This window comes from Melospiza georgiana, chromosome 33 (assembly GCF_028018845.1).
Source record: "Melospiza georgiana isolate bMelGeo1 chromosome 33, bMelGeo1.pri, whole genome shotgun sequence".
Classification (NCBI taxonomy): Eukaryota; Metazoa; Chordata; class Aves; order Passeriformes; family Passerellidae; genus Melospiza; species Melospiza georgiana.
The window spans coordinates 378,687-406,099 of NC_080462.1; the positions used below are offsets into that span (position 1 = coordinate 378,687).

General features: G+C 55.3%; 1 protein-coding gene across 1 annotated transcript; it reads left to right on the plus strand.

Moving 5' to 3' along the window:
* The first annotated feature begins 1,508 nt into the window (after nt 1-1,508).
* MEX3A (mex-3 RNA binding family member A) lies at nt 1,509-14,893 on the plus strand. The gene is made up of 2 exons (XM_058042713.1): nt 1,509-1,977; nt 13,785-14,893. Exons 1-2 carry the CDS (start codon nt 1,509-1,511, stop codon nt 14,888-14,890), a joined length of 1,575 nt encoding a protein of 524 aa, XP_057898696.1. The 3' UTR covers nt 14,891-14,893.
* Nucleotides 14,894-27,413: the final 12,520 nt, after the last annotated feature.

The following is a 27,413-nucleotide window of genomic DNA, read 5'->3' on the forward strand; positions in this document are numbered from 1 at the left end:
TGCAGCCCCTACACCCACCCAGGGCATGGTAGGTCTCCAAGGAGTCCCCTCCACGTGTGACACAGGGAAACCCCACTGCAGCCCACCCCACCCATGGCACAGCGATCCCACCACAAACCCTTCCACCCACGCCATGGCATATCTGCGTTTTGGGGTGCACATCTGTTTTGGGGGGGACATCTGCATTTGGGGGTGCACATCTGCGTTTTGGGGAGCACATCTGCGTTTTGGGGAACACATCTGCGTTTTGGGGTTGTGCTCCTCTGTGTGTGCACATCTGGGCACGCCTGGATGTGCATCGTCCTCCAGCCGGGTCACGGTGGCTTCCCCGCAGTCCCCTTCATGGTTGGTCCCCTTGCACCTCCCTAGTCCGTGTCACAAAGGGACCCCCCAGTCCCCATCCCCATGTCATGGCATGTCCCCCTGCAGCCCCTCCACGTGTGACACAGCGTGTGTACCCTCTGCACGATGTGTGTCCCCACACCATCCCCCTCTCCGTGTCCCAGCGGTCCCCACACCTCCCTCCACCCCTGTCACCGTGGGTGCCTCTCCACTCGTGTCACCGCGGGTCCCCTGGAGCCCCCTCACCGTGTCTCAGCCAGTCCCTCACATCCCACATCCCACATCCACTCGTGTCCCCGCGGGTCCCCGCATCCCCCTCGCAGTGCCACAGCGGGTCCCCCCCATCCCACGTCCCACATCCACTCGTGTCCCCGTGGGTCCCCTGGAGCCCCCTCACCGTGTCCCAGCCGGTCCCTCACATCCCACGTCCCACATCCACTCGTGTCCCCGTGGGTCCCCGCATCCCCCTCGCAGTGTCACAGCCGGTCCCTCACATCCCACGTCCCACATCCACTCGTGTCCCCGCGGGTCCCCGCATCCCCCTCGCAGTGTCACAGAGGGTCCCTCACATCCCACGTCCCACATCCACTCGTGTCCCCGTGGGTCCCCGCATCCACCTCGCAGTGTCACCGCGGGTCCCCGCATCCCCCTCGCAGTGTCACAGCCTGTCCCCCCCATCCCAGATCCCACATCCACCCGTGTCCCCGCGGGTCCCCCTCCGCACGCCGCCGGTCCCCGCCGCCCCGGTGGCCGCCGCCGCGGGCGGGGGTGTGCCGCCACCGGACTACATCCCCCATGAGCCCGCGGGCCGGGCCGCTCCCGCAGCGCCCAGCCGCCTTCAAACAAAAGAGTTTCCCCCCGCGGGGCCGCGCTCCGCTCCGCGCCCCCCGCACCCCCCGCACCCCCCGGCGGCGGCGGCCGGGGGCGGGGGCGGCGGCGGGGGGACCGCGGTGGAGGCGGCGGGCGCGGGGCTCGGGTTACACGGGAAAGGGGCTTGGCCAGGCGGGGGGCGGGGGGCGGAGGGTCCTTTTCTCTCTCTCGTTCTCTCTCTCTCTGCCTTTTTTTTTTCCCTTCTCCCTCCCGAGCTCTTTGTGTCCCCCCCCCTCCCCTCCTCTCGCCCCCCCCCCCCCCCCAGCCCCCAGCCCCCTCCCAAGCCTTTGTTAGCCATGCCTAGCCTGGTAGTCCCAGGGATAATGGAAAGGAACGGGGGTTTCGGCGATTTAGGCTGTTTCGGTGGGAGCGGCAAAGACAGAGCGCTGCTTGAGGATGACCGGGCGCTGCAGCTCGCCCTGGACCAGCTCTGCCTGCTGGGGCTAGGCGAGCCTTCCTCCTCCTCCTCCTCCTCGGCCGTGGTGCTGGTGGAGGACAGCAACAACAACAACAATAACCCGCCGCCGCCGCCGCCGCAGCAGCCCCCGCCGCCGCCGCCGCCGCCGCAGCAGCCGCCGCCGCCGCCGCCGCCGCCGCCCCCGGCGGCCCCGAAGGGCTCGGCGGCGCCCAGCGCCGGGGCGGCGGAGCCCAAGTTGTGCGCGCTCTACAAGGAGGCCGAGCTGCGGCTCAAGAGCAGCTCCAACACCACCGAGTGCGTCCCGGTGCCCAGCTCCGAGCACGTGGCCGAGATCGTGGGACGGCAAGGTGAGCTCCGGGCCCCCGGTACCCCGCGATGTGCCCCGGTGTGTCGCCGCTCGCCGGGCCCCGGGACACTCCCCCCGCGGCCGCGGGGCCCCGCCGCTCCCTCCCGCCCATTGTTCGGGGCCGGGGCCGCTCGGCCCCGCCGGGGACAAAGCCCGGGGCTCCCGGGATGTGGGCGGGCGGCCGCGCTGCCGGCACGGCGGTGCTGGGGAACGGCGGCACGGGGGCTCTGCGGGAACGCTGCGGGGGCTCGTCCGGCACCGGAGCCCCGCGCGCCGCTCCCCGGTTCTGCCCGAGAGCCGAGCTCGACCGCGCTCTGCTTAAGAAAGGAAAAAAAAACCCTGGGAATAAGGCGGGGGAAGGGCGGGGGGTGCAGGCTGAGCCCGGCCCCGCGCCTCGGAGTCCCCCTTTGTTGGCCGGGCGGAGGGGGTGTGGTGGTGCCGCCGGGCTCGGTCCGAGCGGCCGCTGGAGCGGCGGGGAGCCGAGCTGCCGAGCTGCTCCCGCCGCCCCCCGGCCACGGGGGGGACCCCGGAGCGAGGGGACCCCGGAGCGGGAGCCGCCGTCCCGCGTGGGGCCCCCGCAGCCGCTGCCCGCGCGCCGCCACAGTGATGCTTTTGTTCTCCCGGCTCCGTTCGGAGCGAGGTGGAATGGAGGAGGGCTTTAAAAAAAATTACATATATATATATATATATCTATATATATATATATATATCCCCATACCACACCCACTCTTAAGTCACCCCTCGCCCACCCCCATCACTCCCGGGTGTGCGGTGCGGGGCCCCGCGCCTCCCGTGGGCACTGCGGGAGTCGGGGCACGGCGCTGCCGAGAGAAGTTTTGTGTCGCTACAGAGAAAAAAAAAATAATAATAGTGCGGCTAAGTGTTGGGCTTTTTTTTTTCCCTTTCTTTCTTTCTTTCTCTGAACAAGTAACTTGACGCTCTGGAAGTGCGATGGGCAGAGCCTGCGGGCTCCATGGGCAGATGCTCCCCTGTGGGTTGGGATGGAAGGGCCCTGAGCAGGGGGTTTGTGGGGGGACACAGGGGGTGATGACCCCCAGTGCCCCGAGGAGGGCTGAGGAGGGCGAGGGGAAGCCACGGGAGAGGGACACAAATGGCTCCGTGCTGGACATCTCTGACGCTAGGGCGTGCGGCTGGAACAATGGGGCCTGCGGAGGCTCTGCTTGCTCCCAGCCCTGGAGCGGGGTCCGGTTCCACGGGCCGGTGCCGGTTCTCCGGGATGGAGAGCGGGCAGCAGTGCGGGCGTGCTGACCTCCCCAAAGCTCGGGGTCTCTGCAGCAGAGGGAGCAGCTCCTGCTGTGGTGTTCACGCCGGGATGGGGGCCCTCATGGGGGAGATGGGCAGGAAGGGGTGAAGGTCCAGCCCAGGAGACCCCACTGGCCCCGATCCTGATCCTGGACATGATCCCGATCCCGATCCTGATCCTGATCCCGATCCTGATCCTCCCTTGGCTCTGCAGGCGCGGCGGGGCTCAGCACCAACTCTGCGCTGGTGTGTGTGTGTGAGGCCGTGGAGAATCAGGCCCCCTTTGTTTCATAAAGTTGGGAAAGAGGATTCGGCAGGCGGAACCGAGGGGGAATGTGCCAGGGCTGTTTTGTTGCAGGATCTCAGCGCTGCCCCAGACTCCAGAGAAGGGGGTGTGTGCTCAGAACGCAGCACGTGCCTCTTGTGTCCAGAGCCATGGAGAGGAACGTGGAGACCTGGATTTTTTCCACCATTTTTTGTGTGTGTGTATGTGTGTGTGTGAGTGAGGGTTTTCCCACATCTGGGAAGCTGAAATGTCAGCGTGCTGGAGCTGGGGGGATGCAGCTGTGGCTGTGCTCCTTTGGCTGGTGGGGCAGATGGTGCAGCCTGTGCCCCACCGTGGAGGTGGGTGGGATGGATCCTGTGCTGGGGGCTCCTTCAGCACGGTCCCTGCAGCTGTGGCTCTTCACCCCAGCGCACATCGTGGCCCACACTTGTTTCTGAAGGCCTGCAGGAATGTCTCTGCTGTCTCCTGTGCCTTGTTTTTGTGTAGAAGGCCGGAGTAAGAGGGTCTGGAGCTGGGTGTGGGGCTCCCTGGGGGATTGATTCCTGGACTCTCATGGATGCCTGACCAGGAATCCCACAATGCCAGATTGTCATCCCTTGGTAGTACTGCTCCTGCTGCAGATGGTTTCCTAGGAAAACAATTGTTTTTATGGGTACCTTTGAGCAGGGTGACGAACATCTTGAAAAAGGGAGGGGGAAAAAAGTAATAATGAAATAAAAAAATTATTTCACAGCTTTACTTGGTAACAGGGTTTAGCTTTTTCTTCAACTTATTATTTTCTGAAGAAACACACTATCCCTTCAGATTATTTCATAATAATATCAACCATCTATTAAAGTGTTCCTCACAGGCAGGTGTGGATGTGAGAGGCCTGGATCTGGGCACAGGGACCTGGCCACAGGAATTCCACCTGCTATCAGGCCACCCCTCACTTTGCCAAAGCACTGAAAAGGCACTTAAGTGTAAATAATGCTCAAGCCCCATGTATTTTTATTGGAATGCCTGTAAGAGTGGTTTGTGAAGAGGTGTAATCATGGCAGAGGGGGTGGCTTCACTCCAAGCAAGGATGCTGCAGGAACTCGACCTGAGCCTGGCAGCTCCTGCTTTCCCCAGGAGCTGTGAACGTGCCCTGGAGGAGCCAATGGCCTGCTGGAATCCTTGCTCCAGTTTGTGCTGGGGCTGCTTTGTGCTCTGAATTTGAGCCACGAGCTGGTTGGGGTGGGAGACTGGCCTGGGGTGAGGTGGTGGTGGGCTGTGGAAAGGGGGATTGGTGGGAACTGGCCAGGCTGGTGCCCCTGGGTCCATGGCAAAGAGCTGGATGATGTGCCAAGGGCTGCTTTGCAACCTGGAGGGCAGGAAACCGGGAAAGGAAGAAGGAGGGGATGAAGTCACAAGAATCCCTTTGACTGGGCATGGTTGGTGGAGCCGTGACCTCCACGCCTGTCCTTCTGTGGGACATATCAGGGGTGAGCCTGCCTGAGTCAGGGCTCCTGCAGGTCACCCCCCTTCCCTTGGCATGTGTGTGAACTCCAGCTGTGCTGGGTTTGGGTGACCAAACCTCCTGGTGTGCGCCATGGCATGGCCAGTGCTCCCTGGGACCTGTGTGGCACATCAGGGAGCTCGGTGGCCCTTGTGTTCCTCCTGCCACCCCTCATTGTGGGTGTCCTGCCTGCAGCACCCTGTCCATGGCTCTGCTGGCTCTCACGGCCATGCCCGTGAAATTGTAAAGACAAAGCACTGGAGGGGTTTGCAGCAGGTTTTTCTGGAGATGGTGGGACATCGAGGGATGTGGGCTGAGATGGGGTGTGGGTGCTGGGAGCAATGCAGAGTGTCTGAAGGGCATCATCGTGTTTTGGTTGTGCAGACTGAAATTAGGAAGGGGCAGAAACCATCAGGCGCTGCAGCTCTTCCCTAGAAGTGACCCGAGGTGGGTGTGGATTAGCCAGATCAAGATTTGTATCCAACTTTTCTGCCTGCTCCCACAGACAAGCCGGGCTGCTGTCGCTGCAGCCGGGGGAGAGGCTGAAGGGCACGTTTGAGGCCAGATGTTGTGGGCAGGGAGACGTGGTGCTGGTTCTTTGTGTGCCTGGTGTGTGCAGGTGTCGGGAGAAGCCGTGGGGTTTGTGCTGCGCCCACTCCTAGATAAGACTTTCCCTGTAAAGGATTTTTGGACTCTCTTAAGGATTTTTGGTCCTTCTAAGGGTTCTTGGTCTCGTCACAGTAATAGCATCCATTGTCACCTGTACTCACAGACACCCTTTGATGCAGCATCTCCCAGCCTGCTCCAACCAGCCTGTTGTCACCAGGAATGAGATTATGCGAGAGAGGATCTTAACATAAATTGCTCTTTCTTGGCAAGGTGAAGTCAAATAACAAGAGGCTCCACTAAACCCAAGGTGATTGGGTTCTTTGTGTAGCTCCAAACATGCTCCAATGCTTTCAGCATTTAAAAATAGTCCGAGGAAGCCTTTTCCATTGAGGAAGTCTGATGATGGCAGCTCCCCCACCCACCCTGTGGAGGTGGATGTATGTACAGCATCCGAGGAGCAGCGAGGGGGGCAGATCTTCTTGTCTCCTTGTTTCATGGAAATCTTGGCTCGAAATCCACCCGATCTGCTGAGGTCTGAAGGCTCCTCCAGCACCTCGGGATGGGCCCGAAAAGGAGGGAAAGATTTGCAGCCGGTATCGGATTGTTACAAAGTGTTAACGAGAATTACTCCGAATTTACACCGGCGTGGGGGGGGGGAAAAGTGCGGAGCGGTAGCGACTTTGTGCCGTTTGAACCGGAGGTGGGAGGAGAGAACGGCTCTGGGAGAGAGAGGGAGAGGGAGACAAAGGGAATTTTCTGCGAGGGAGCCACGCACGCTCCCCGCGCAGCGCTGGGGCGGCCGGTGCGGCGCTGACCGAGTGAACCGCAGCGCGGCCGCCCGGAATCTAGGGCAGTGGGGAAGAAAGCGGCGCTGGCACTGGGTGGGGGCCCCCGCCTTTGTCTGGCAGCCCCCTCCCTCGCTGCCCGCGTCGCCCCGCGCTCGCCGTGCCCCGCTTCCCCCGCTCCGCCCGGCCCCGGCTCGCCTGGAGCCGTGCGGGACCGAGCCGTGCCACGGGCACACCCACTCCGCGCCGGGGGCTTCGCTTCCCAACTTTGCTCCGCCGCACAAGGGTTGTCTGTGCCTCTAGCCTTGATGCCGTTTACTGGTTTTTTTTTGTTTTTTCCCCTTTTTCTTTTTGTGTTTTTTTTTTTGTTGTTTCATAAACAACTTTCATCACAATGTGAAAAAGCGTAAAATCGCCGCGCTGGAATGAGGCAGTCGCTGGTTTTCCTGGCATGGTGTGCGTTGGGTGGTGTTTTTTTTTTTTTCCCCCTTCTTGTAAACACAACTTGCATCATCGGGACAATAAACCCTCCGTGCAAAGAGATTTACTTGGTTGGTTGTGGTCCTTTTGTGTGCATTTGTGGGTTTTTTTTTTTTTTGACACCACTTTCATCGGGTTTTCGATGCAGCAAAACCTTACCCCACAGGCCGTCAGGAGGGTTTATTTGTGAAGTTCTTTGTGTGCTTGTCTTTTAACAAGGCTTTCATGTTAACTGGGGAAAGAATGCCCCACCTTACCCGAGGTAGCTGAGGGTTGTTTATTTTATGATCCTCTTCAATTTTATGACTACAATAGAAAAAAAGGACCAAGTTCTAATTTGCCCTTAGACCCTCTTGCACCCCACTAGCAGCGCCAGAAGGGACTGGTGGGGTATTTGCAGGTGTAATTTGTATCTGCGCCTTGCCAGAAATGAGGAGAGGGCTTAAAAAGCTTTTGTCTGCAGAGATTACTTTGTATCTGATGAAAGCATGAAATATCAGGACCTGGAGTGATTTGTGGGGTGTGTTTTCCAAAATAAAACCACGACGCAGTCAATCAAACAAAAAGATGCAGCTTGGGGTTGGCTCTGGAGCTGTTTGCTGTGGTTGGTGCAGCTCCCTTGGTGCTTCCAGGGTCAGGGTGATGCTCCTGGCACGGAGGTGCCAGTTGGTGCCAGGTGGGAGCCTCCCCTCTGCATCAGTGGCAGAATATACCTGTGCAGGGTCTGGCCTTGTCCCAGCACCGAGGAGAAGGTCATCAGCAGGTCTAACTCTGAATTTACACCAAAGTGAAATCATTTCAGGGATCTGCTCCACAGGCACAGCTGAGTGTGCCACTGCACCGTCCTGGTGGCATTGTCACCGTGGTGCTGTGCTGGGCACATCCCTTCCATGCTCTGATCATCCTCTGCCCAAGGATGGAGCAGCACCTTGGGGTAAACCCTGTGGAAACCAAACACTGGCTTGGGGCTGCTCAGAGTGAGAACGTTTGGGATGGGTTTGGCAGCTGGATCAGATGCATCCAGCACCCTGGTGTCCCTTGTGAGCAGCTGGAGAGGTGAACCAAGCTCCTGGAGCATTCTCTGTTGATTTTGATGGATTTGTTGCCCTGATGCAGGGGAAAGAGAGAGAGAGAGAGAAGGTGGCCGTGCATCCAGATCTCCCCCTGACCCCCACCACCCATCTTGGCAATGTCTAGACTCAATTTATTTCTGTGTTTTCAGCCAGAGATGGCTGCTCTGCGGATTAATTCCAGTTAGCTGACTGGTCTGGGCGCCAGAGGCTCTCCACTCCTCCAGGGTTTGGTCCTGTGTGGGAATGTTTGTGATGTACTCAGGTAATTTGCAAACACGTTTACTTTGAGTCAATTGGTAATCAGTGAAATTAAAGAGAAAAAAGGATGAGGGAGGAACTGAGCTTACAGCCTCCTTCATGGAATGCTTTGGGATCTGCTTTATTGACAAAACCCAGGATAATAGAAGGTAGGCTGTGGAAACACAATGAGAAAGGGCTTAATTCTCTGTTTAATATAAAAATCTAAGTGGCAGGGGTCTGCCAGGGATCGACGCACTGATGTCTGTGTGCTGCCATAACGAGGAGAACATAGACCAAGTTATGTTTTTATGGGTCCCTTTCTTCCCTCAGCTTCATTTTGACACCACCTGCCAGGCAATCCCCTCCCTTCCACCTCCCTCTCCTTTGAATAATCCCCCGAGTAAAATGCTTTGTTACACGGTGTTTTCAAATTTCAGTTATGCACGAAGGGAAAGTGTCAAAAACCACCCCATGCACGATGAATTTTGTTTGGAATAAGCACATTGGGGTGTGCTGCCCATCTGGCTGGGGCCACATCCTGATCCAGCTGAGCTCCATCAGAGCAGGGGGATCTCAAAGGAGGCTCAGCCCCTTTTTAGTGTGCAAAGCAGTCAGGGATGGGGCTGAGATGGGCCTGGAGCCTTGGCACTAAGCGAGTAAATCACATGTAAGCCCAGCCTGGTTTTAGCTGATGTAAAAAACCAGCGCAGCACCCCTGGAAGTTGTGGAGTTCTCTGGATTTGGGCTGCTGATGGTTTGCCCATTGTCTGTGCCAGGTCAGAGCTGCTGGAGGTCAGGGCTGCTGAGCCCTCTGGGCTTGCTGGGGTTGGTCTAATTTCCTAGGAGGTGATTTTCTCCTGTTTTTAAGCACAGGATCCCCATCTGTCTGTCTCCACAAAGCTGGCTTTCCCGTCTGCAGGCCTGCACAGAGACCCTCCCTCCTCCCCCCCTCCTCACACCACCGACTGCACCACGCGTCCTTTTGTCCGTTCCACATCCTCCTTCCCCTCCCTCTCGCCGTGCTCTCTCCTTGCCCACCTTCCCTTTGCCCTTTTGGGGTGTCTTTGGCTTTGCTCCCACGCACCTCATTCTCCTCCTCCCTTGGAGGCATCAGGGTGTGCCTCTCCCTCGATTTCCACCACCTTTGCTCCATGCCCAACTCCCTCCCGCTCCTCCAGCTCGTGTAACATGCTTACATTTGCCCTCATTCGTGTGGATTCCTTGCCACTGCTCCCTTCCATCTGTCCCCAGCGTGGAGCCCTGGTCCTTTGTCACAGCTCTGCCTGCCTGACCCTCCCTGCCGGCTCCGTGATTGTTTCCTGTCCTGCCGGGCTCACATCCCTGTCCCCCACATGCTGTCATTGTCCCACAGCTGAGAACAGCACGGAGCCCAAATCCAGCCCCAATGCCAGCCCCAATCCCATCCATGCCACACGCCTGCCCGAGGTCTTTTCTGCACAGGAGAGCGAGCCTGGCTCCAGAGGCAGAGCTCGGGTCACTGCGGAATTCCACGGAGCTCCTGCAGCCCGGGGTGATGCACAGGGGAGGCATTTTCAGCTTGGTGCTTGCTGTGAACGCCCCCCTGTCTTTTCCACACGATGCTCTGGTGATATCCCTGGGGAAATGGTGGCATCTCGGTTAATCTTCCTAAGATGGAATCTCCCTCTTTGGAGAGGGAGGGAGCAGCACAGGAGAGGGGCAGGGAAATGTCTGCCAGCGGTGGGGCAGGGACAGCCCACCCTGCCAGGGCTGCCAGAGGGCACGGGTGACCTCTCAGGGATTTATGCAGCTCTCCTTGGGATGCACCTTTATTATTTATTATAATTTATCCTACAGTTGAGTTGTGCCTTTATCCTATGGTTGAGTTATGCCTGGCTCCATGAGGTCCTGTCCTTTATCCTGCAATTGAGTCGTGCCTGGCTCCATGAGGTCCTGTCCTCTGAGTTTCCTGGAGCTGACAGCACACCCACTGCGTGACCACTGCTCCACATGGGCCGTTTGCAAACTTCACTCAACAAAGCATCACAAATCTACCTCACGGTGCAAACTCCGGGGAGTAACCCATGAGCTACACTGCGTTTGGTGAGGGGTGGATTTGGTTTGGATTTAGGGATTTTCCCAGATCCTTCTTTGTGGCATTTCCATTCCCCAGGAATGTGGAATTCCTGTTTCAGGGATGGCTTGAGTGCAGCAGTGCTGAGATGTGAAGCGCTGAGAGGGAATTTTGCGGGAGCACAAGGCCGGAGACAGCGATTCCTGCTCCGGAAATGGGAAATGAGGCTCGGGGAGCTGAGGTGGCTCTGAGGAGTTCAAAATCACAGCGGGAGTTGTCAGTGAAGTTCTGATTTACCAGCGTGCGTCCCGTGCTGCTGCCAAGACCCTCTGAGGGGCAGCGGGCTCATGGCTGTGCCAGGGGCTGTGTGGGGCTGCACTTGGCCAGGGCTGTGCCCGGTGTCCCTGTGGTGCCATGCCCGTGCTGTGCCATGCCTGGTGTCCACGCAGCGCCACGCCCGTGCTGTGCTGTGCCATGCATGGTGCCCGCATGGTGCCGTGCTCAGTGTCTGTGTGGTGCCGTGCTGTGCCCGGTGTCTGTGCTGTGCCTAGTGTCCCTGCGGTGCCATGCCCATGCTGTGCCCAATGCATGTGTGGTGCCGTGACCGTGCTGTGCCATGTCTGGTGCTCGCACGGTGCCCGTGTTGTGCTGTGCCTGGTGTCCATGTGGTGCCATGCCCGTGCCGTGCCTGGTACTTGTGTGGTGCCATGCCTGCTGCCCACGTGGTGCTGAGCCCAGTGCCTGTGCAGTGCTGTGCCCATGTGATGCCATGCCCCATGCCCACATGGTGCCATGCCCCTGCTGTGCTATGCCTGGTGCCCATGCCATGCCCGGTGCCCACATGGTGCCATGCCCGGTACTTGTGCATTTCCGTGCCCCTGCTGTGCTGTGCCTACCGCCTGTGAAGTGTCGTGCCCATGCCATGCCCAGTGCCCACATGATGCCATGCCTGGTACCCATGTGGTTCCATGCCCGTGCTTTGCTGTGCCTACCGCCTGTGCGGTGTCATGCCCATGCCATGCCCGGTGCCCACATGGTGCCATGCTTGGTGCCCGTGCGGTTCCATGCCCCTGTTGTGCTGTGCCCACTGCCTGTGCAGTGTCGTGCCCGTGCCATGCCCGGTGCCCACATGGTGCCATGCTTGGTGCCCGTGCGGTTCCATGCCCCTGTTGTGCTGTCCCCGCTGCCTGTGCAGTGTGGTGCCATTCCTGTGCCATGCCCGGTGCCCACATGGCACCGTGCCTGGTTCTTGTGCAGTGCCATGCCCCTGCTGTGCAGTGCCCAGTGCCTGTGCAGTGCCGTGTCTGTGCCATGCCCCATGCCCCTGCGGTGCCGTGCCTGGTGCCCGTGCGGTGCTGTGCTCATGCCATGCCCGGTGCCCATGCCATGCCATGCCTGGTGCCCATGCTGTGCCATGCCCGCTGCCCATGTGGTGCTGTGCCCCATGCCTCTGTGATGCTGTGCCCATGCTGTGCCCGGTGCCTGTGCAGTGTTGTGTCTGTGCTGTGCCCCATGCCCCTGCAGTGCCGTGCCCGTGCCATGCCCGGTGCCCACATGGTGCCATGCCCCATGCCCGTGTGGTGCCGTGCCCATGCCATGCCCGGTGCCCACGCGGTGCCAGCACTGCGAGCACAGCTGGCCGGGCACTGCTGGATGCAGCGGCTGCCCTGGCACCTGTGAGCCCAGGGAGCTTTGTCTGCCAGCTCTTGTGGCACCAGGCTGCTCCAGTGCCACAGGTGTGGGTTCAGCTCTTGCTGGCATCCCAGGGGGCACCCCGATGTCACCAGCCTGTGTCTCTCCAGAGGGGCTGAGCATGAGTGGCAGCCCTGAGCTGCCAGCCTGAGAGGTGCTGTGATTTATCAGGATCTGTAGAAATAATGAAATCCCAGCCCGGGAGTTGAGGAATCTGCATTTGGTGGTTGCAGAGGGAGTATTTGCAGGTCATTGTGTGTTGAAGTGTGGTGTCAGTGGGGTGTGTGGAGGAAAAGCTGCTGGTGTCAGGTAATCAGAGGAAAATGGTCTTTTCTGGGGAGGGAAGGCGAGGTAGGAGGTGCTGGGGGACCTCAGAGAGGTCCCAGTGCTGTGTCCTTGTCCTCTGGTTCTGTCAGACACCCAAATCCTCAGGAAACCGCGGCAAAGTGCTCACCTCGCTTCATCTGCACGGGAGAATCACAGGTTTTAACTTTCCTCTGAGATCTGAGCTCAGAGCACACCTCCTGCAGAGGAACCCCCAGCCTGCCCTGGAGCTTGTGCCAGAAATGCCTTGGGGCACCAAGTGAGGCTTCTTGAGGGGCAGGACAGCAGCAAGGAGGGCTCCAGGTGTGGTTTAGAGAACTGTGCCACATCTGTAAAAACTCTTAGTTGTTGATGGCATCCTGGTGTCATCTGGGATCCTGAAGCCACCCAGCTGGATCGAGACCCTCCAAAAAATCATTTGGAAGCCAAAACACACCGGAAAGTCTTTTGCCCTTTTTGGGAAAGCAGAAGGCTGTTTTCTGAGCTGTGAGGAGCTGGGGAATTGGCTTGGTGGGTTCTAGGATTTGGGGAATGGGCTCTGGGGTGTGGGTACTGGTACACAGAAGTATCACTTGGCCAGTGATCTCAGGAGAGGCTCTGAGTACCTGGGGCAGGAGTCTTTGCACAGCCTGCTCTGGGGCTCACAGGAGGGCAGCCCTGCCCCATTTCTTGCTGTTTCAGCCCCAAAGCAAATCCTGGCCTCCTGCTACCCTTGGCCATCTAGCTCTGCTGGCATTTGCTGTCCTGCCCTATCTGCCGTGGGGAGGCGCAAAGTGCTGCATCTCTGCAACTCCCCTGCAAACTTGTCCCCCTGAAGTTCATGGTATTCACCCCAAAACCTCCTCAGTGGTACCAAAATCCTCTGGAGTCAAGGCGACTCCCCTTGGGAGCTGGCACAGGATGGCCAAAGGCTCCACATTGGCAATCCAGGCTGTGGGACCAGCATCTCTCTGTTCTCCTGTGACCTCCAGGCTGCCCCATGAGGGCATCAGCCCTGTCCCCAGAGCCCAAGGATGACCATTGTCACTGGGGGGCCACCCTGGGGCTCTGGGGATAGGCCTTGTCACGGAGACCACTGACACCTGGGGTGGATCCCCCATTGCTCCGTGGTGTTGGGGTGGGTGGAAGGGAGATCTTTGGGATGGCTGCTGAGGGAAGGCAGTGGGGGGGGATGGTGTGGTGGGCTGCAGCACACAAAATGGTGATCCCCGTTTTGGGGGACGAGGGAGCATGGCACTCCTGAGGGAGAGAGTCTGTGGGAATAGTGAGGCTGGGCCTCCCTCTGGCATTTCCCCTCAGGGAGGGAGTCTGGGAATGGTGAGGGTGGACTTCCCTCTGGCATTTCCCCTCAGGGAGGGAGTCTGGGAATGGTGAGGGTGGACTTCCCTCTGGCACTTCCCCTCACGGTTAGGGGCCTTTCCCTTGTTCCACGTCCTGCACAGTGGCTGCCAGGTGGCACAGGAGATTGTGGCCTGGTGGGGCAGCCTCATTAACTGCTGTGCCTTCTTCTCTCTCTTCCCAAGGCTGCAAGATCAAAGCCCTGCGGGCAAAGACCAACACCTACATCAAGACCCCGGTGCGAGGGGAGGAGCCGGTCTTCATGGTGACGGGGCGGCGGGAGGACGTGGCCATGGCCCGGCGGGAGATCATCTCGGCGGCCGAGCACTTCTCCATGATCAGGGCCTCGCGCAACAAGGCGGGCACCACCTTCGGCAGCGCGCCCACCCTGCCGGGGCAGGTCACCATCCGCGTGCGCGTGCCCTACCGCGTGGTGGGGCTGGTGGTGGGCCCCAAGGGAGCCACCATCAAGAGGATCCAGCAGCAGACCAACACCTACATCATCACGCCCAGCCGAGACCGGGACCCCGTCTTCGAGATCACCGGCGCGCCGGGCAACGTGGAGCGCGCCCGCGAGGAGATCGAGACGCACATCGCGGTGAGGACGGGCAAGATTCTGGAGTACAACAACGAGAACGACTTCCTCTCCAGCAGCCCCGACTCCGGCATGGAGAACCGCTACTCGGAGGCCTGGCGGGTGCACACGCCGGCGCCGGGCTGCAAGCCCCTGTCCACCTTCCGCCAGAACAGCCTGGGCTGCATCGGCGACTGCTCCGTTGACCCCGTCTACGAGACCCCCCGGCTGAACGACCAAAACGACTTCAATTACGGTTACCTCTTCCCCAACTACGGTGTGAACAAGCAGGATTTGTACTACGGGGTGCCGGAGTCGGGCGCCCCGATGTGGGCCGGGCAGGAGAACACCAACCCCGTCTCGGTGCTCTTCTCGAAGCAGCAGCGCTCCAGCAGCACCGGCGCCATCCACCCCAACTCGCACCGCTCGCCCTCCTCGTCCATCCCCGAGCCCGGCCTGTCCGGGCTGCCGCGGCGGTCGCAAGGGGAGCCCCTGCAGGGCTTCTCCAAGCTGGGCACGCCCGCCGCCGCCCGGACGTCGGTGGGCAGCAGCCGCGAGTGCATGGTGTGCTTCGAGAGCGAGGTGACGGCCGCGCTGGTGCCCTGCGGCCACAACCTCTTCTGCATGGAGTGTGCCGTGAGGATCTGCGAGAGGACTGATCCCGAGTGCCCCGTCTGCCACGCGGCAGCCACTCAGGCCATTAGAATATTTTCCTAAAAGAGACAGAGCAGGGCATTGGGGGGGGGGGATGGGGGGTGGGAGTAGGAAGGGAGAGCGGGTGGGATGAGAGAAAAATGATGATGATAATAATAATAATGATAATAATAATAATAATGACATCTGAAGAACAAAAAAAAAAAAGAATGAAAGAATAAATTAATTTAAAGAAGAAGAAGAAGAAGAAGAAAAAGAAGAAATGAAATTATTTTACAAGCAATGTATGTTATTTTTTAAAAAAATAATAAGTGAATAATAAAATTAAAATGAATAGCAAAGCCAGAAATTTTGAAGGGCGAACAATGCTCCAGCCTGCAATGTCTTTTGTAAACCAAGTACTCAGAACGCACACTCGGATCTCGCAAGCAAAGCAGTTTAGTTCAGTTTTTTTTGGTGGTGAGATTGGGACTTCTTGGCGATGACCAAGCCAGGCCACCTGGATCGACCGGGGAGGGAGCAGGGATGCAGGGAGGGCCCTGCCAGCCTTTCTCCAGCCACCTTCAACCTTTGTCTTGGCTTGAAGCCCCCACTCTCCTCCCCCCAGGGTTGTCGGCCCAACTGGGAGCTCAGAAAGAAACAACAGAAAGAAAGGAAAACGGATGACAGGGATTTGGAAGAACAAGAAAGAAACCATCAACCTCTGGGAACCTGTTAGAACGAGGGCACAACTGTATTACCTCAAAGATTTAAACAAAAAAAAAAATCACAGCTAAAGAACTTTTATTGTTTTCCTTTTTTTCTAAAAAAAACCCAAACAAAAAACACAAAAAAAAGAAAATCAAAAAAAGAAGGTGAAGAAATAAAAAAACGACGCCAGTGAAACTGAAGAAGGTTTGGAAGAACCTACTGGGATCACACCAGGCGACGAGCATTTATTTTGTTATTCTGAGCCACCGTGGAGTCTGGAACTTTGTTCTTTTTTCCTTATCCGAGCAGGGATTTGTTCATCAGTCCAATCAGGAGTCACTAACAGGGTATTTCCAAAGCATTCCCGTCCATGGGGGGAGTGCGTCGACTTCCACGTTTCCGTAGGTCACTCTTCATTCTTTCCTCCAAGTGATGCCAGCTGCAGCTACACACACCACACACACACACACACAGAGAGAACATTGTGCTTTTCTTTTCTTAAAAAACATACCTATTGCACCAAAACCTAAGAGAGACGATCATGCAATACAGGCAAATGAGCCCATAAGAAACCAACATGCATCCCAACAGAGAGCAAAAAAAAAAAAAAGAACCCTGAGTTTATAGAGATAATTTTGTTGTCGTCGTTTTTAAACTGGACCAAAACTTTTGTTACCCAAACCAAGTAGGGGAAAAAAAAAAACAAAAAAGAAGAAAAAGTATTTCTTTATGGACCAAAACCTCTTCAGCTGTCCTTTTCCTGGATCTTCCTGAGGTTGGCCACTTTTATATATTATATTTTTTTCAGAACGAAACAAAACAGAAAAAAAATTGCCTTGTTGAACATCCTTTAATCATTTCAAGACTCCTGGTTTTGTTAAATGAGATACTTTAAAACCATTGGGAAGTGGGAGAGGATGGGCTTCAGATCTGGCTCCCGTGCCAATGCATGCAAGGTGCAGGCCAGCACCTTCATTCCATCAGGTTTGTTCAGCTGGTCTGTGGATGCCAAAATGCTGTGATGTTAAAAATGTGTTGGATTGACCTATTGAGTACCAGTACACCCAGCTATAAATATATGTGTGTATATATATATATAGGCACTTAATTAATCAAGCACCTATATATATATATATGTGTGTATATAAACCCATATATATAATTTTTCTCCCACTACCACCACTTCCCCATTTCCTACCCCTCAACTTCTGCTCACAGATCCTGGACCCTGATTTAGAGCTGAACCAACAAGTTTCACAACTTGGCACAGACAGTTCTAACATCAAAAAAAAAAAAAAAAAAGAAACCCAAACAAACAAACAAAAAAAAATCACCTGAGATTTTTTTTTATTCCCTTCAGTTACAGGAGACTTTCTTTTCATCGTGGTAATGTTCCTGGGAACATCCTCCCTTCTGCTTGGTTTGCTGCCTGTGCCCTGGCACAGCGGGCTCAGGGGCACAGTCACTGAAGGGCTGAGCTCACTGTGCTGGGGCAGGTGCTGCTGGTGCTCTGTGCTGATAAAAATCCACTTTTGATCTTCAGATACCAGTTGGAGGGTTGGAAATGGTGGTGGGATGATGGGATGCCTCCACTCTTTTGCATCGACAGTGATGTGTTCCGTAGGGGCGGATTGGAGGGGTGGACAATGTTCCCAGGCTGTAGTAGATGCTGATGTTTTGGAAGGCAGTAAAGACAAAAGTTAAAATGCTGTGGTAACGGGACACTGTCAGGCAGGATTGGTACTCCCCTCCTCCCCAAAGCTTTAGGAAATCCCTGGCCAGGCTGTTGTCCCAGCCCTGCAGCCTTTCGCACCAGGAGCGGGTTGGGATGCGAGCACTTCCTGGGGGAAGGCGCCGTGTTCTGCACCCTCTGCTGTGAGGCCTGTGGGGTGATGGGGTCTGAGGTGCTCTGGATGAACCCCCAGAGCCCCCATGTCCCGAATTAGCCCGTCCTCAGCATAGGAGCCCCGGCCAGCACTGGCTGCATCCTTCCTAAAACTGCCCCATTCTCATTCAAAATCTGGCCTCAGTTTGGTCCCAGTTAAGGAAGGGCAGGGCAGGGCAGGGCGAGGGGGACACGGCCGTTCTCCGGGAACCTCTCCCCTCCCCAGTGCCACCTCCCCCGTGCCGTGCTGCCCTCCCCACGCCAGGGCTGCACGGGATCCGTTCGTGGCGCAGAATTCTCCCGCCGGTGTGGAGAGAGAGTGGTGGAAGCACGAGCTGGGGGGCGGGGGGTGGGGGTCTGGGGTGGGCAGGGGGCTCAGCCACCCTTCAGAGGGGCGTTCAGAAACGTTGGTGTTGGTGCTGGAGGGGCTGAGCTGGGGGGGCTCGGCCGCTGTCTTAGTGAGTGAGTAGTCGTTCTTGGCTGAGTGGAGTCTGTTCGTGGTAATGTGAGCAAGTTCTTGATCAATGTCTTTATTCGATGCCAGGTTGTGAAGAGGTGGGTGGGAGTGGGGAGGGGGGAAGGAGACCCCTGTGTTGGGGACCTGGGGTGGGGGGACCTGTTCTAGCACTGACTGTAGGGGGTGGGGAATGGGGAAGATACAAGGGGCTCAGATCTGCTCCTTGTACCTCCTCCCTCACCTTAACAAGCGAAAACGATGTAAAAGCCTCCTGCATGCTGAAAAAAAAAATGTTAGAGAAAAAGACAAAACCCCTTTCTTTAAAAAATAAAAAAAAAAAAATAGAAAAAAGAAGGGAAAAAAAAAAAAGAAGAATCATGACCCAAACAAACGTCCAATGCTTGCTGTTGGGAACCGGAGTGGGGCTGTCCTGGGGGGGCTGCCCCCCTCTACAGATGAGGTTCCTACTCAAGTCTCCAAGTTGGCCTTTAATAAAATCTTCAGTTCCAATAACCTTTATATATATATATATATATACACATATATATATACATATACATATATATTAAAAAAAAAAAGCTTGATGTAGCAGTTCTAGTTTAAAATGAATAGAAGTATTTCGGCCCCTGTTTTTATTTTGATTTTTTTCCCCCCTGTCCCCTGCTTCCCGCTGTACCCCCCACCGACTCCATATTTTGATGTAGCAACTTTGGAAGAAAGAAAAAACAGGCGCTGTAAATGCACCGAGAGCTACCTCTGCCTCGAGTGGGGGCTGCAGGGAACTCGGGGGGCTCATGGGGCACCCAGAGAGGGGCAGCCCGGGCCCTGCCTGTTGGCATCCATGGGGAGCCCGGTTGCGGGGCTTGAACAACAAAAATTTGCGTAATTTTTTTTTTTTCCTCTTTTTAAATATATGTATATATATAAAAATCTTTAAAAAAAATAATAAAAACAAAAAACAAGAAAAATGCCCATGACCTTAACTATTTGCTCTGACTTGTATCTTCCTTGATAGGTGACTAAAAATGGCTTGTTGGTCTAATTCACCAGCAATAATGATAACTAAATACAGCCCCCTCCTCCTGCACCCATCCCTTTTTCTGCAGCGCCCACCGAGCCGGGTCCTTGCGCTTCTCCCCTTCCCTCCCACCACGAGGATGCCCTTGGTGACATCTTGTTGCAGTGTGAACCAACTGGCCTGAGCCTCGCTGGCTTCAGCCACCCCACGATCCCTCCCAGGCTTTTGGGATACCCCTTTGGGGTGTTGAAGCCATGGGGGGCTGGAGGGAGGCAGGTGGAACTGGGACCCCGTACGCCAAACTGGGTCTTCCTCCCTCTGGAGTAGGAGCAGCAAGACCCTTGTGGGAAGCCTGGTCCCTGAGACCTCCATCCTGCAAAATCGCGTCCCAGCAAAGCAGGGTGGGTTCCTGGGAGTGATGACAGGGCACAGACACCCCATGAGGGGGGGCTGATGCCAGTGGGTGCTGCTGGTTTCCCCTTGGCCTGGCTGGGGAATGGGGAGATCCTTGGGGTTTGCATTTGCTGGAGCTGGGGTGGGGACCGAGGTGACCCGTGCCATGCTGTGCTGTGTATGTGGTGGTGATCTTTGCAAGGCAGTGACACGAGGGCACAAGCAGTGGCGCTGAGGGCAGGTACCCAAAACCCAGGGCTGGGAGCAGAGAGGGCAGGAAGGCGCTGAGCTGCTGGCAGGACATGGCCAGGTGTGGTCAGGACATGTCCAGGTGTGAGCAGGACACGTCCAGGTGTGAGCAGGACACGTCCAGGTGTGAGCAGGACATGTCCAGATGTGGGCAGGACAGGTCCAGGTTTGTTCAGGACATGTCCAGGTGTGAGCAGGAGGTGTCCAGGTCCAGGCAGGATGTGTCCAGCTTTGTTCAGGACACGTCCAGGTGTGGGCAGGAGGTGTCCAGGTGTGAGCAGGACGTGTCCAGCTTTGTTCAGGACATGTCCAGGTTTGTTCAGGACGTGTCCAGGTTTGTTCAGAACGTGCCCAGGTTTGTTCAGAACATGTCCAGCTCTGTTCAGGACATGTTCAGCTTTGTTCAGAATGTGTCCAGTTTTGTTCCTGACCTGTCCAGCTTTGTTCAGGATACATCCAGGTTTGTTCCTGACCTGTCCAGCTTTGTTCAGGACATGTCAAGCTTTGTTCAGGACGTGTCCAGCTTTGCTCAGAACATCTCCAGGTCCAGGCAGGCTCACCCCAAGGGAGGACAGAGGGGCTGTAGTGGGGTGCCCACCCAGTTCAGCACTGGGATTTCCATTCGTGCTTTGCCAAACTGCCGCCGACTTCAGCCCCGGCTGCAAATAAAGAGTGGGGCCTTGGGGCTCTGCTGGGTTTGGGACTCATCCTGTGGCTTTTCCTTGTGGATGTGACCTCCTGGGTGGAAGGGAGCTGTGACAGGGCTGTGGGAACTCCCTGTTCCCATGCCAGGGTCCTGCCCTGTCCCCAAACTCCGTTTTGGGGCGGTGTTTGAGAGCTGCCATGGGGGGGACAGCGACTGCTGGACAAGGGACAGTGCAGGGGAGCGGGTGACAAATAACAAAGGGAAATGGAGGGGAAAAGTAATATCATGCTGTGATGTCATCCTCATCGACATAAATTATATAGAGAATAGTGTGTATTATAATGCATAACAAAAGAAAGTAAAAAAGAACCAAAATTGGATTTATAGTTAATGAGGAGATACTATAAAAATATCTTGTCCTAGCTCCCATTTGCAAAAGTATTTTTCAGCTGGAGGGATATCTATTATTTTTTTCTCTTTTCTTTCTTTCTTAAAAAAAATAATCTTCATACATACAAAGGCTCAGACTGTTAATATTGTTAACCTCTGAAATCAAAATACTCCAACCTGTTTTGTTTGGTGTTTGAAGGGTTTATTTTGATGCATTTCCTGGTGTTTTTTAAAGAGAGAGAGAGGAGGGAAAAAAAGATTAAGATTTTAAAATTAGAACATTTCTTTATAATTTAATATTCTATTTTAATAAATGCATTTATTACATGTAAATGTAGCAAGGAACTGGGCTAATAAAAATACTTTTTATTAGGTAATTTATTATAAGAAAAAAGGATATTTTATTTTATGATAAAGTGATCCTTAAAAGTTTAGAAGGTTTAGAATATATGTAGGTTAAAAAATACATTTGTATCCAGAGTATTGCTTAAAAAGTGTTTTTAATATATGTTTCATTTTTCGTGTGTGCGTGTGTGTATGTAAAGGTGATAGTTATGGTGCAGATAGCCCTTTCCACAAATAAGAAATTAACACAGTTGGATGTATTTAAGCAAAAAAAAAAAAGATTAAAAAAAAGGTGATTAAAAACAGAGAAGTAGAAGAGAAAAAAACCACTATGAACCCAAGCCTGTGCCCCCATCCTGTGGCTGCTCCATCTGGGAACCCCCTTGGAAAGGGTCGAGGTCTGGATTTGGGATTGGGGCAGTTTTTGGGTGGCACAGCCCTTCCTGGGCACCCTGAGCATCCATGCCAGGCTCCCACCCACCTGCCAGGCTGGGGAGCAGCGATTGCTCCTGCTCTGCTTCCCTGGGGCTCGTGGAGAGCTGGGTGCTCGCAGGGCAAAGCTGGCACTGCCAGCTCCCACCCTCCTCCTCCTCCTCCTTGTTGCCAGAGGAGTTTTGTCCTTGCTCTGCTTGCAGAGGGCCCAGTGTAATGCCAGGATCTGTGGCGCTTTCCCCAGCCTTGCAGACAGGACTGACGGACACTGCTGGCACAGACACCCCCTGGACACGCTCCGGGGGGCTCTGGGTGGTCTCTGGTGCCCCCCTTGAGGCTTTGGCTCCATCTCTCTCCGTGCTGGGTGGGTTGCAGGGAGAGCAGGAGGGTTTGGTGCCGGTGTTGAGGCCAGGCAGGATCTGAGACCATCCCTGGTCGTTCCTTTGGAGGTTGAGCCACACCAGAGCCCTGCACTCGTCCTGGGGCTTTGTCCAGCTCACACGGAGCTCCTGGCCAGCTCCAGCCCATCCTAGGAGGGAACAGATCACCCCATCTGCTCCCCAGGGCAGTGTGGGCACAGCTCCTGCTGGACACCCACGGCAGGGACAGCCAGAGCAGAGCGAGTGCCCCCGATGGGTTCTGAGCTTCTGGAAATCCAGGAGAGCACTTCAGCATGGCTCCAGCACATCCTGAGGGGTCTCCCAGCATCTTGTCTGCTTTAGGGGTGTGCTGAGCAGCCACCACCTCCCTGTGGGCTGAGGATGGGGAGAAATTTGTCCCCCCTCACACCCCAAATCCAGCCCGTGCCCTGCAGCAGGATGATGGGGTGATGTTTCTGCTCTGTTGCCTTTCAAAGAAGCATTTTAAAATAAGATTTTTTTTTTCCTGTTTGTTTGTTTGTTTTTAACCAAAAATGAGAAGAAGAAAAAAAGAAAAGTTTGCTTTGATGGGTATTAAAAAAAATGTTAATAATAATAAACGCTCAAATTTATTTCATATAATCCTAGAGTAAAGATTAAAAAAAAAATTAACTAGTTCAAATAGTAGATGCTATCCATATTGTTTAATCTATAGTAGATCCAAGTGATCCCAGACAGAGCAGAATGTAAAATAAACTTGTGAACACGATCATTGTTAACTTCCCCAGGAATTCCATCTTTTTTTGGTACTATTTTTCTGAAGCAAACGAATAAATGACCGAAAGCCTAACAAAATAACAACCACCAACTGGTACCTTCTGTCAATCAAAGTCCTGAAGTTATTTTTATAGAGGGGAAAAAAAAAGACAAAAAAAAAAGGGATCTAATAATATGTATTTTTTTAAAAAGATACGTTTGGGGGTTTATGTTGCTTTTTTAATAAAAATAGACAGATTTGGCTAGTCATGGAACAAAATAAGGAAGTTTTAGGCCATTAATTTTTGCCTTATTCTGACTTCCAGCCTTGGGCTTGGAGCAGGAAATTGCAGAAAAATGTTCAAAGTTGCTGTTACTTTCCTTGGGCTGTTGTTGGTTTTTGAACTTCTCCAAGCACCAAAGGTGTGGGAAGCTCCTGGGCTGGGCAGGTGGGGCCGTCCCAGGCGGGAAGGAGAAGGAAAGGAAGATTTGGGCCATCTCCCCTCTGTAAGGTGACAGACAGAGCTCGAGGGCAGCGAGGTGCCAGGAGGAGGCTCTGCCCTTGCGCTGGGCAGTGCCAGGGCATTAGGGTTGCTTTGTTCCCTCTTTGTTTTCTTTCTTTTTCTTGGTTCTCTCTCACCCCGGTGCCGCGCGCCTCGAGACGGGCTCATTGCTCCGCGCGCAGCATCTTCCAGGAGATTTGCTTTGTCGGGCGCCTCTTTGCCTCCGAACATCAGCTTTGAGCATTGCAGCTGCTGTGAGATGTTTGGGAAAGCTCCTGCTGGCCCCAGAGGGCTTTCTCACAGCCCTGATGGGGCCACCACGCCCCTGATCCCCCAGCTCTGCTCCCTGGCAGCTGCCCTGGCACTCAGTGGCACTGGTGGCACCTGCCTGGGTCTGTCTGCAGGAGCACGGAGGAGGCTGAGGGCTGTTCTTAGCTGTTGGGTGTGGATGGATCTGAGTCCCTGCAGTGCTGAGGGCAGGAGCAAGGGCTCCTGGAGCTGGCAGCAGGCAGGGGGTGATGCGGTGGCACACGGGTTCAGATGCTGAACCCCTGGCGCCAGCACTGGGGCAGGACGTGGCCCACACCCCTGCCAGCTGCTCCGCTCACTCCACAGAGAGGCCAGCACTTCTCTCTGGATGCTTTTCACTGCACCCAAAATCTCTGCTTGAAGGAGAGAACTCAGAAAGAAACATCCACGAGGCAACGTTGTCATTAGCAAAGAAAACCCCCTTGGGGAGTTGCTTCCCTCTGGGTTTAGCCTCTGCTCCTCTCCTCTGAGCTGTGGCTCAGCTGTAGCAAACCCACGGATCTCCTGCAGCTTGGGAGCATCCACACAGATGCCTTGAGGAGCACGGTGGCCTCCCCTTGCCCCCTGCCTGCCTCGGGGGGCCGGGGGGGCCCTTACCAGCATTCATCACTCAGCAAAGCCATGCAATAGGTCAGGACAGGAATGAAGACAGTTCTCATTCGGTTTCTGAGCATAAATAGCACTGTGAATCTGAGATCCCTCCCCTGGGACCCTCCTTGGTGCTGGGGTGTTTTGGGGAGCGGGGCAGGGCGGCTCCTGCACTTCTGGGGGGTTCACACTCGGTGAATCAAGCGCCTGGTCCTTCCCTGCCGGGGCGGCGAGGCAGCCTGTTTGCTCTTTCAGTTTTGTTTTACCTCATTTTTAATTTTGTTTTTTTTTTTTTTTAATTTGATACTTGAAGAAGCGTCAGTGATGGATATTGTGCATTGTGGTGCCCCTGGACTGGAGAGTGGATGCACTTTATTGTCACTTGTGTGTCACAGTGGCTCCATCCCACCCGTGCGAGCCCCAGCCAGGTGTCCTTGGTGTGGCAGCAGAGCCAGCACGGGCTGGTTCTTCCAAAAACCCTTTCTAGGATGTTTAGGGAGCAATCTCTGTGTTTTAGTGTGGGTTTTCACATCCTGTAGAAACTTGAAGTCATGTTCTGCTGTCAGTGGACCCAGTGGGAAATTCAGCTGGGGTTGTGCTGGGGCAGAATTTGGTTTGCCCATGCGGCTCCTGCCTCCCTCCCCTGTGACCCCCCTGTTCCAGTAGGTTTCTCTGCTGGAATCTGGAATCTGGAGGCTGCAGCATCCCTGCTGGATCTGCTCCAGCAGCGCTTCAGGGCTGCTAATGGAGCAAATTGAAAGTCACCCCCAGTAAAGTGACACTAATGTAAAATCTGGAGTAGTTCCACTACTGTCTGTGTGAAAATGAAGCCCCCCTCCAATGGTGGCACCGGGTTGCTGACAGCAGGATGTGCTTTCTGGGCTTATGATGATGCTTTTGAAACAACTTGCAGAGAAAAGGAGCAGTGAGAGGTAGCAGTGTGGTGTGGCCATTGAGATCTGCTGCTGGCTCCCAGGAGCTGGGGCACAAAACTGGTCACAGGCTGTTTTGCTTATCTGTGAAACCATCAGCAATTCCTTTTTCCCTTTTTATTTATGAATTCTGTTCAAGATAATCATTAAAAAAGGGAAAAATAAAAAGACCAGGGGCTGGATCCTGTTTTGCAGTGTGGGGTTTGCTCCTGAGTTAGAAAGCAGTGCTAAGCAAACATGAAAGGCAATGGGCACGAGGGCTGGAGGATCCTGGCAGGTGTGGCAGAGCCAGCTCTGATCCCAGCCCCAGGCACGCCAAGGAAATGCCCAGGGACGCCCAGAGCATCCCTGTGCTGCTGCTGCAGAGCATTTCCTGTGGCTCTGCCCTGTATCAAACACACCTGGGCTGCAGCGGCTGCCCTGGGGCTGTGCCAGAGCAGCTCCTGTGGGATTTCCCACTGAAATAACCCCCGGGGCAGGGGGTCCCTGCAGAGCTGATCTCCCCCAGCCCTCCCCAGCCCTTCATGGCTCTGCTGGCACAGCACCACGTTGGCTTCCTCTGCTCAGAATGATGCCCACGGGGCTGGCACCGCTCCTGCCCCACGCTTCTCCCACCTCACGCTGAGCCAGCTGGGCACAGGGTCCCCTGGCATCGCCACGCCAGCTCCGTGCCCCTTCCGTTCAAAGTCCATTCCCTAGTATTTTTATTTTGTGTTCGCCTTTTTTGTTTTTGTTGTTGTTGTTGTTGTTTTTTTTTCCTCTTTTCTTTTAACATCATAGGAAACCTGTAGTCGGGATTGTTACTATTGGAAACCGATCACATGTTCCATCCAGGTATTTTCATCTCTCTCTGGCAAAAATAAAGGCCTGAGAGGGAGATATAACCGAACATAGAAGTAGAGTTAGGCTTGTTGTCTGAGTTTTGAGGCATATAGTATAATGGGAGAAGGAAAAAAAAAAATTAAAATAAAATAAAATTAAAATAATGATGTTGCACAACTTGTAGAAAACAAAGAAGGGAAAGGGTTAATGTATTAAATGTGCTAAATTACATTAAGAACTTAATTTTATTAAAGTATTATTACTTAAGAAACTTGGTGTCTGCTCTTGATTTGTGTCTGTTCACACTTTAGGAAGGGCCGGGGCAGTGGGGCTGGACCTCCCTCTGCCACCCCTCCTGTGTGTCCCACCAGCCCCCTGCTTGTGGCAGCAATTCTTGGGGCTCATTAAAGCCCCTGTGAGATGAGGAGCCTCCCAAGGCAGCTCCCTCTCCCAGAGCTGGGGATAGCAGGTCCCACCCCAGTGCCACATTTCACCCTTCCTACTCCTCCACCCCAGCAAAAACCGCCCAAAAACTGGAAAACCTGGAACAAAACTGAGCTACCGAGGCCAAAAGTGCCTCCATGAGTCCATAAATGAACCCACCAGCCCTGATGGCACATCCCATGGCAGTGGGGCCTGAGGGATGCTTGGCACAGCCCTGTCCCTTTGTGGAGCAGCATCCCTGCCCTCCATACCCACCTCTCCAGCCCCTGGGGCTGACATCACCTCTTGGCACTGTGCTGTGGGCAGATGGTGTGGGAGGAGGGAGGTGGTGCTTGGCACATTTTTCCTGCACGTTTCCAGGGCTTTTCCAGCTGAGGTGGGCATGGGGTGAAGCACAGCCACCATCCAACCTGGGACAGCCCCCAGAGCTGCAGGCAGAGCCAGCCCAGGGATCAGGCTGCCTCTGGAGGGGCAGTGGGTGGGTAAAAAGGGGCACCCCTATGGTGTGGCTGCTTCTGCACCCCATTTGTGCATCCCTGTGCAGGCAGCAGGATCCAACCTGTTCTAATCCTGAATTTCAAGCTCTCCCCTCGGGCCTCCCAGCAGGACACGGCCATATCTTCCTCCCAGCCCTCCTCCTCCTCACCCTCCATTGCCTGTGGGTGCTTCCCTGCAGCCCCACTGCTCTTGCCTCAAGGAGAGACCTGGCAGAGACAGAAAAGGCTCCAACAGCAGCTTTATTTGGGGATTTTGCCTCAATTTCTGTTTCATTGACAATTCATGCCCCAAGGGGGAACCACGGCCTGGATCCTACTGGCACAGCCAAGTGAGATGCAGACACTGGGGGCACCTGTGGAGAGAAAGATCCCCCAAAACCCCACAGACAGGGGCCACATTCCCAGTACTGATCAATGGGGTTGGCCTTCCCACCTTCACCCCTTTGATTGACACCTGCCAATCACCCTGACAGCAGCACAGGGCTCAGCAGGGTCTGTCCCAGTACCCTGGGGGTGGCTGCTGTCCCCCAGGCAGGGGACAATGCCACTGTCACCCTGCTCAGCAGGCACCCCGTGCAGTGGTGGCATGTCCCCAGCCACAGTGGCCAAACGCTGGAGCAGGGCAGGGCCAAACTATGCCAGGGGGACGTCGAGGGGGTCCCCAGTGCTGACCCTGGCTGCCCCACAGGGTTCTGTGCAGAGGGACCATGTGCACATCATCCCTGCCCTCACCCCAAATCCCTGCTGTCCCCTCCTAGGGGCTCCCCAGAGCCCCCCAGCCCATGCTCCCATCTCTTTCCATGGGGGAGTCACAGCTTTTCCCTTGGCTGGGGTCACACAGAAACACAGAGGCACCCCCACAGCCCTCCCT

What these genes read in the sequence shown, in the direction of transcription:
- MEX3A (XM_058042713.1), top strand. Translation starts at nt 1,509, where the DNA reads ATGCCTAGCCTGGTAGTCCCAGGGATAATGGAAAGGAACGGGGGTTTC. An exon ending in CGAGATCGTGGGACGGCAAG is followed by an intron (nt 1,978 to 13,784) that starts GTGAGCTCCGGG and finishes TCTCTTCCCAAG; the next exon opens with GCTGCAAGATCAAAGCCCTG.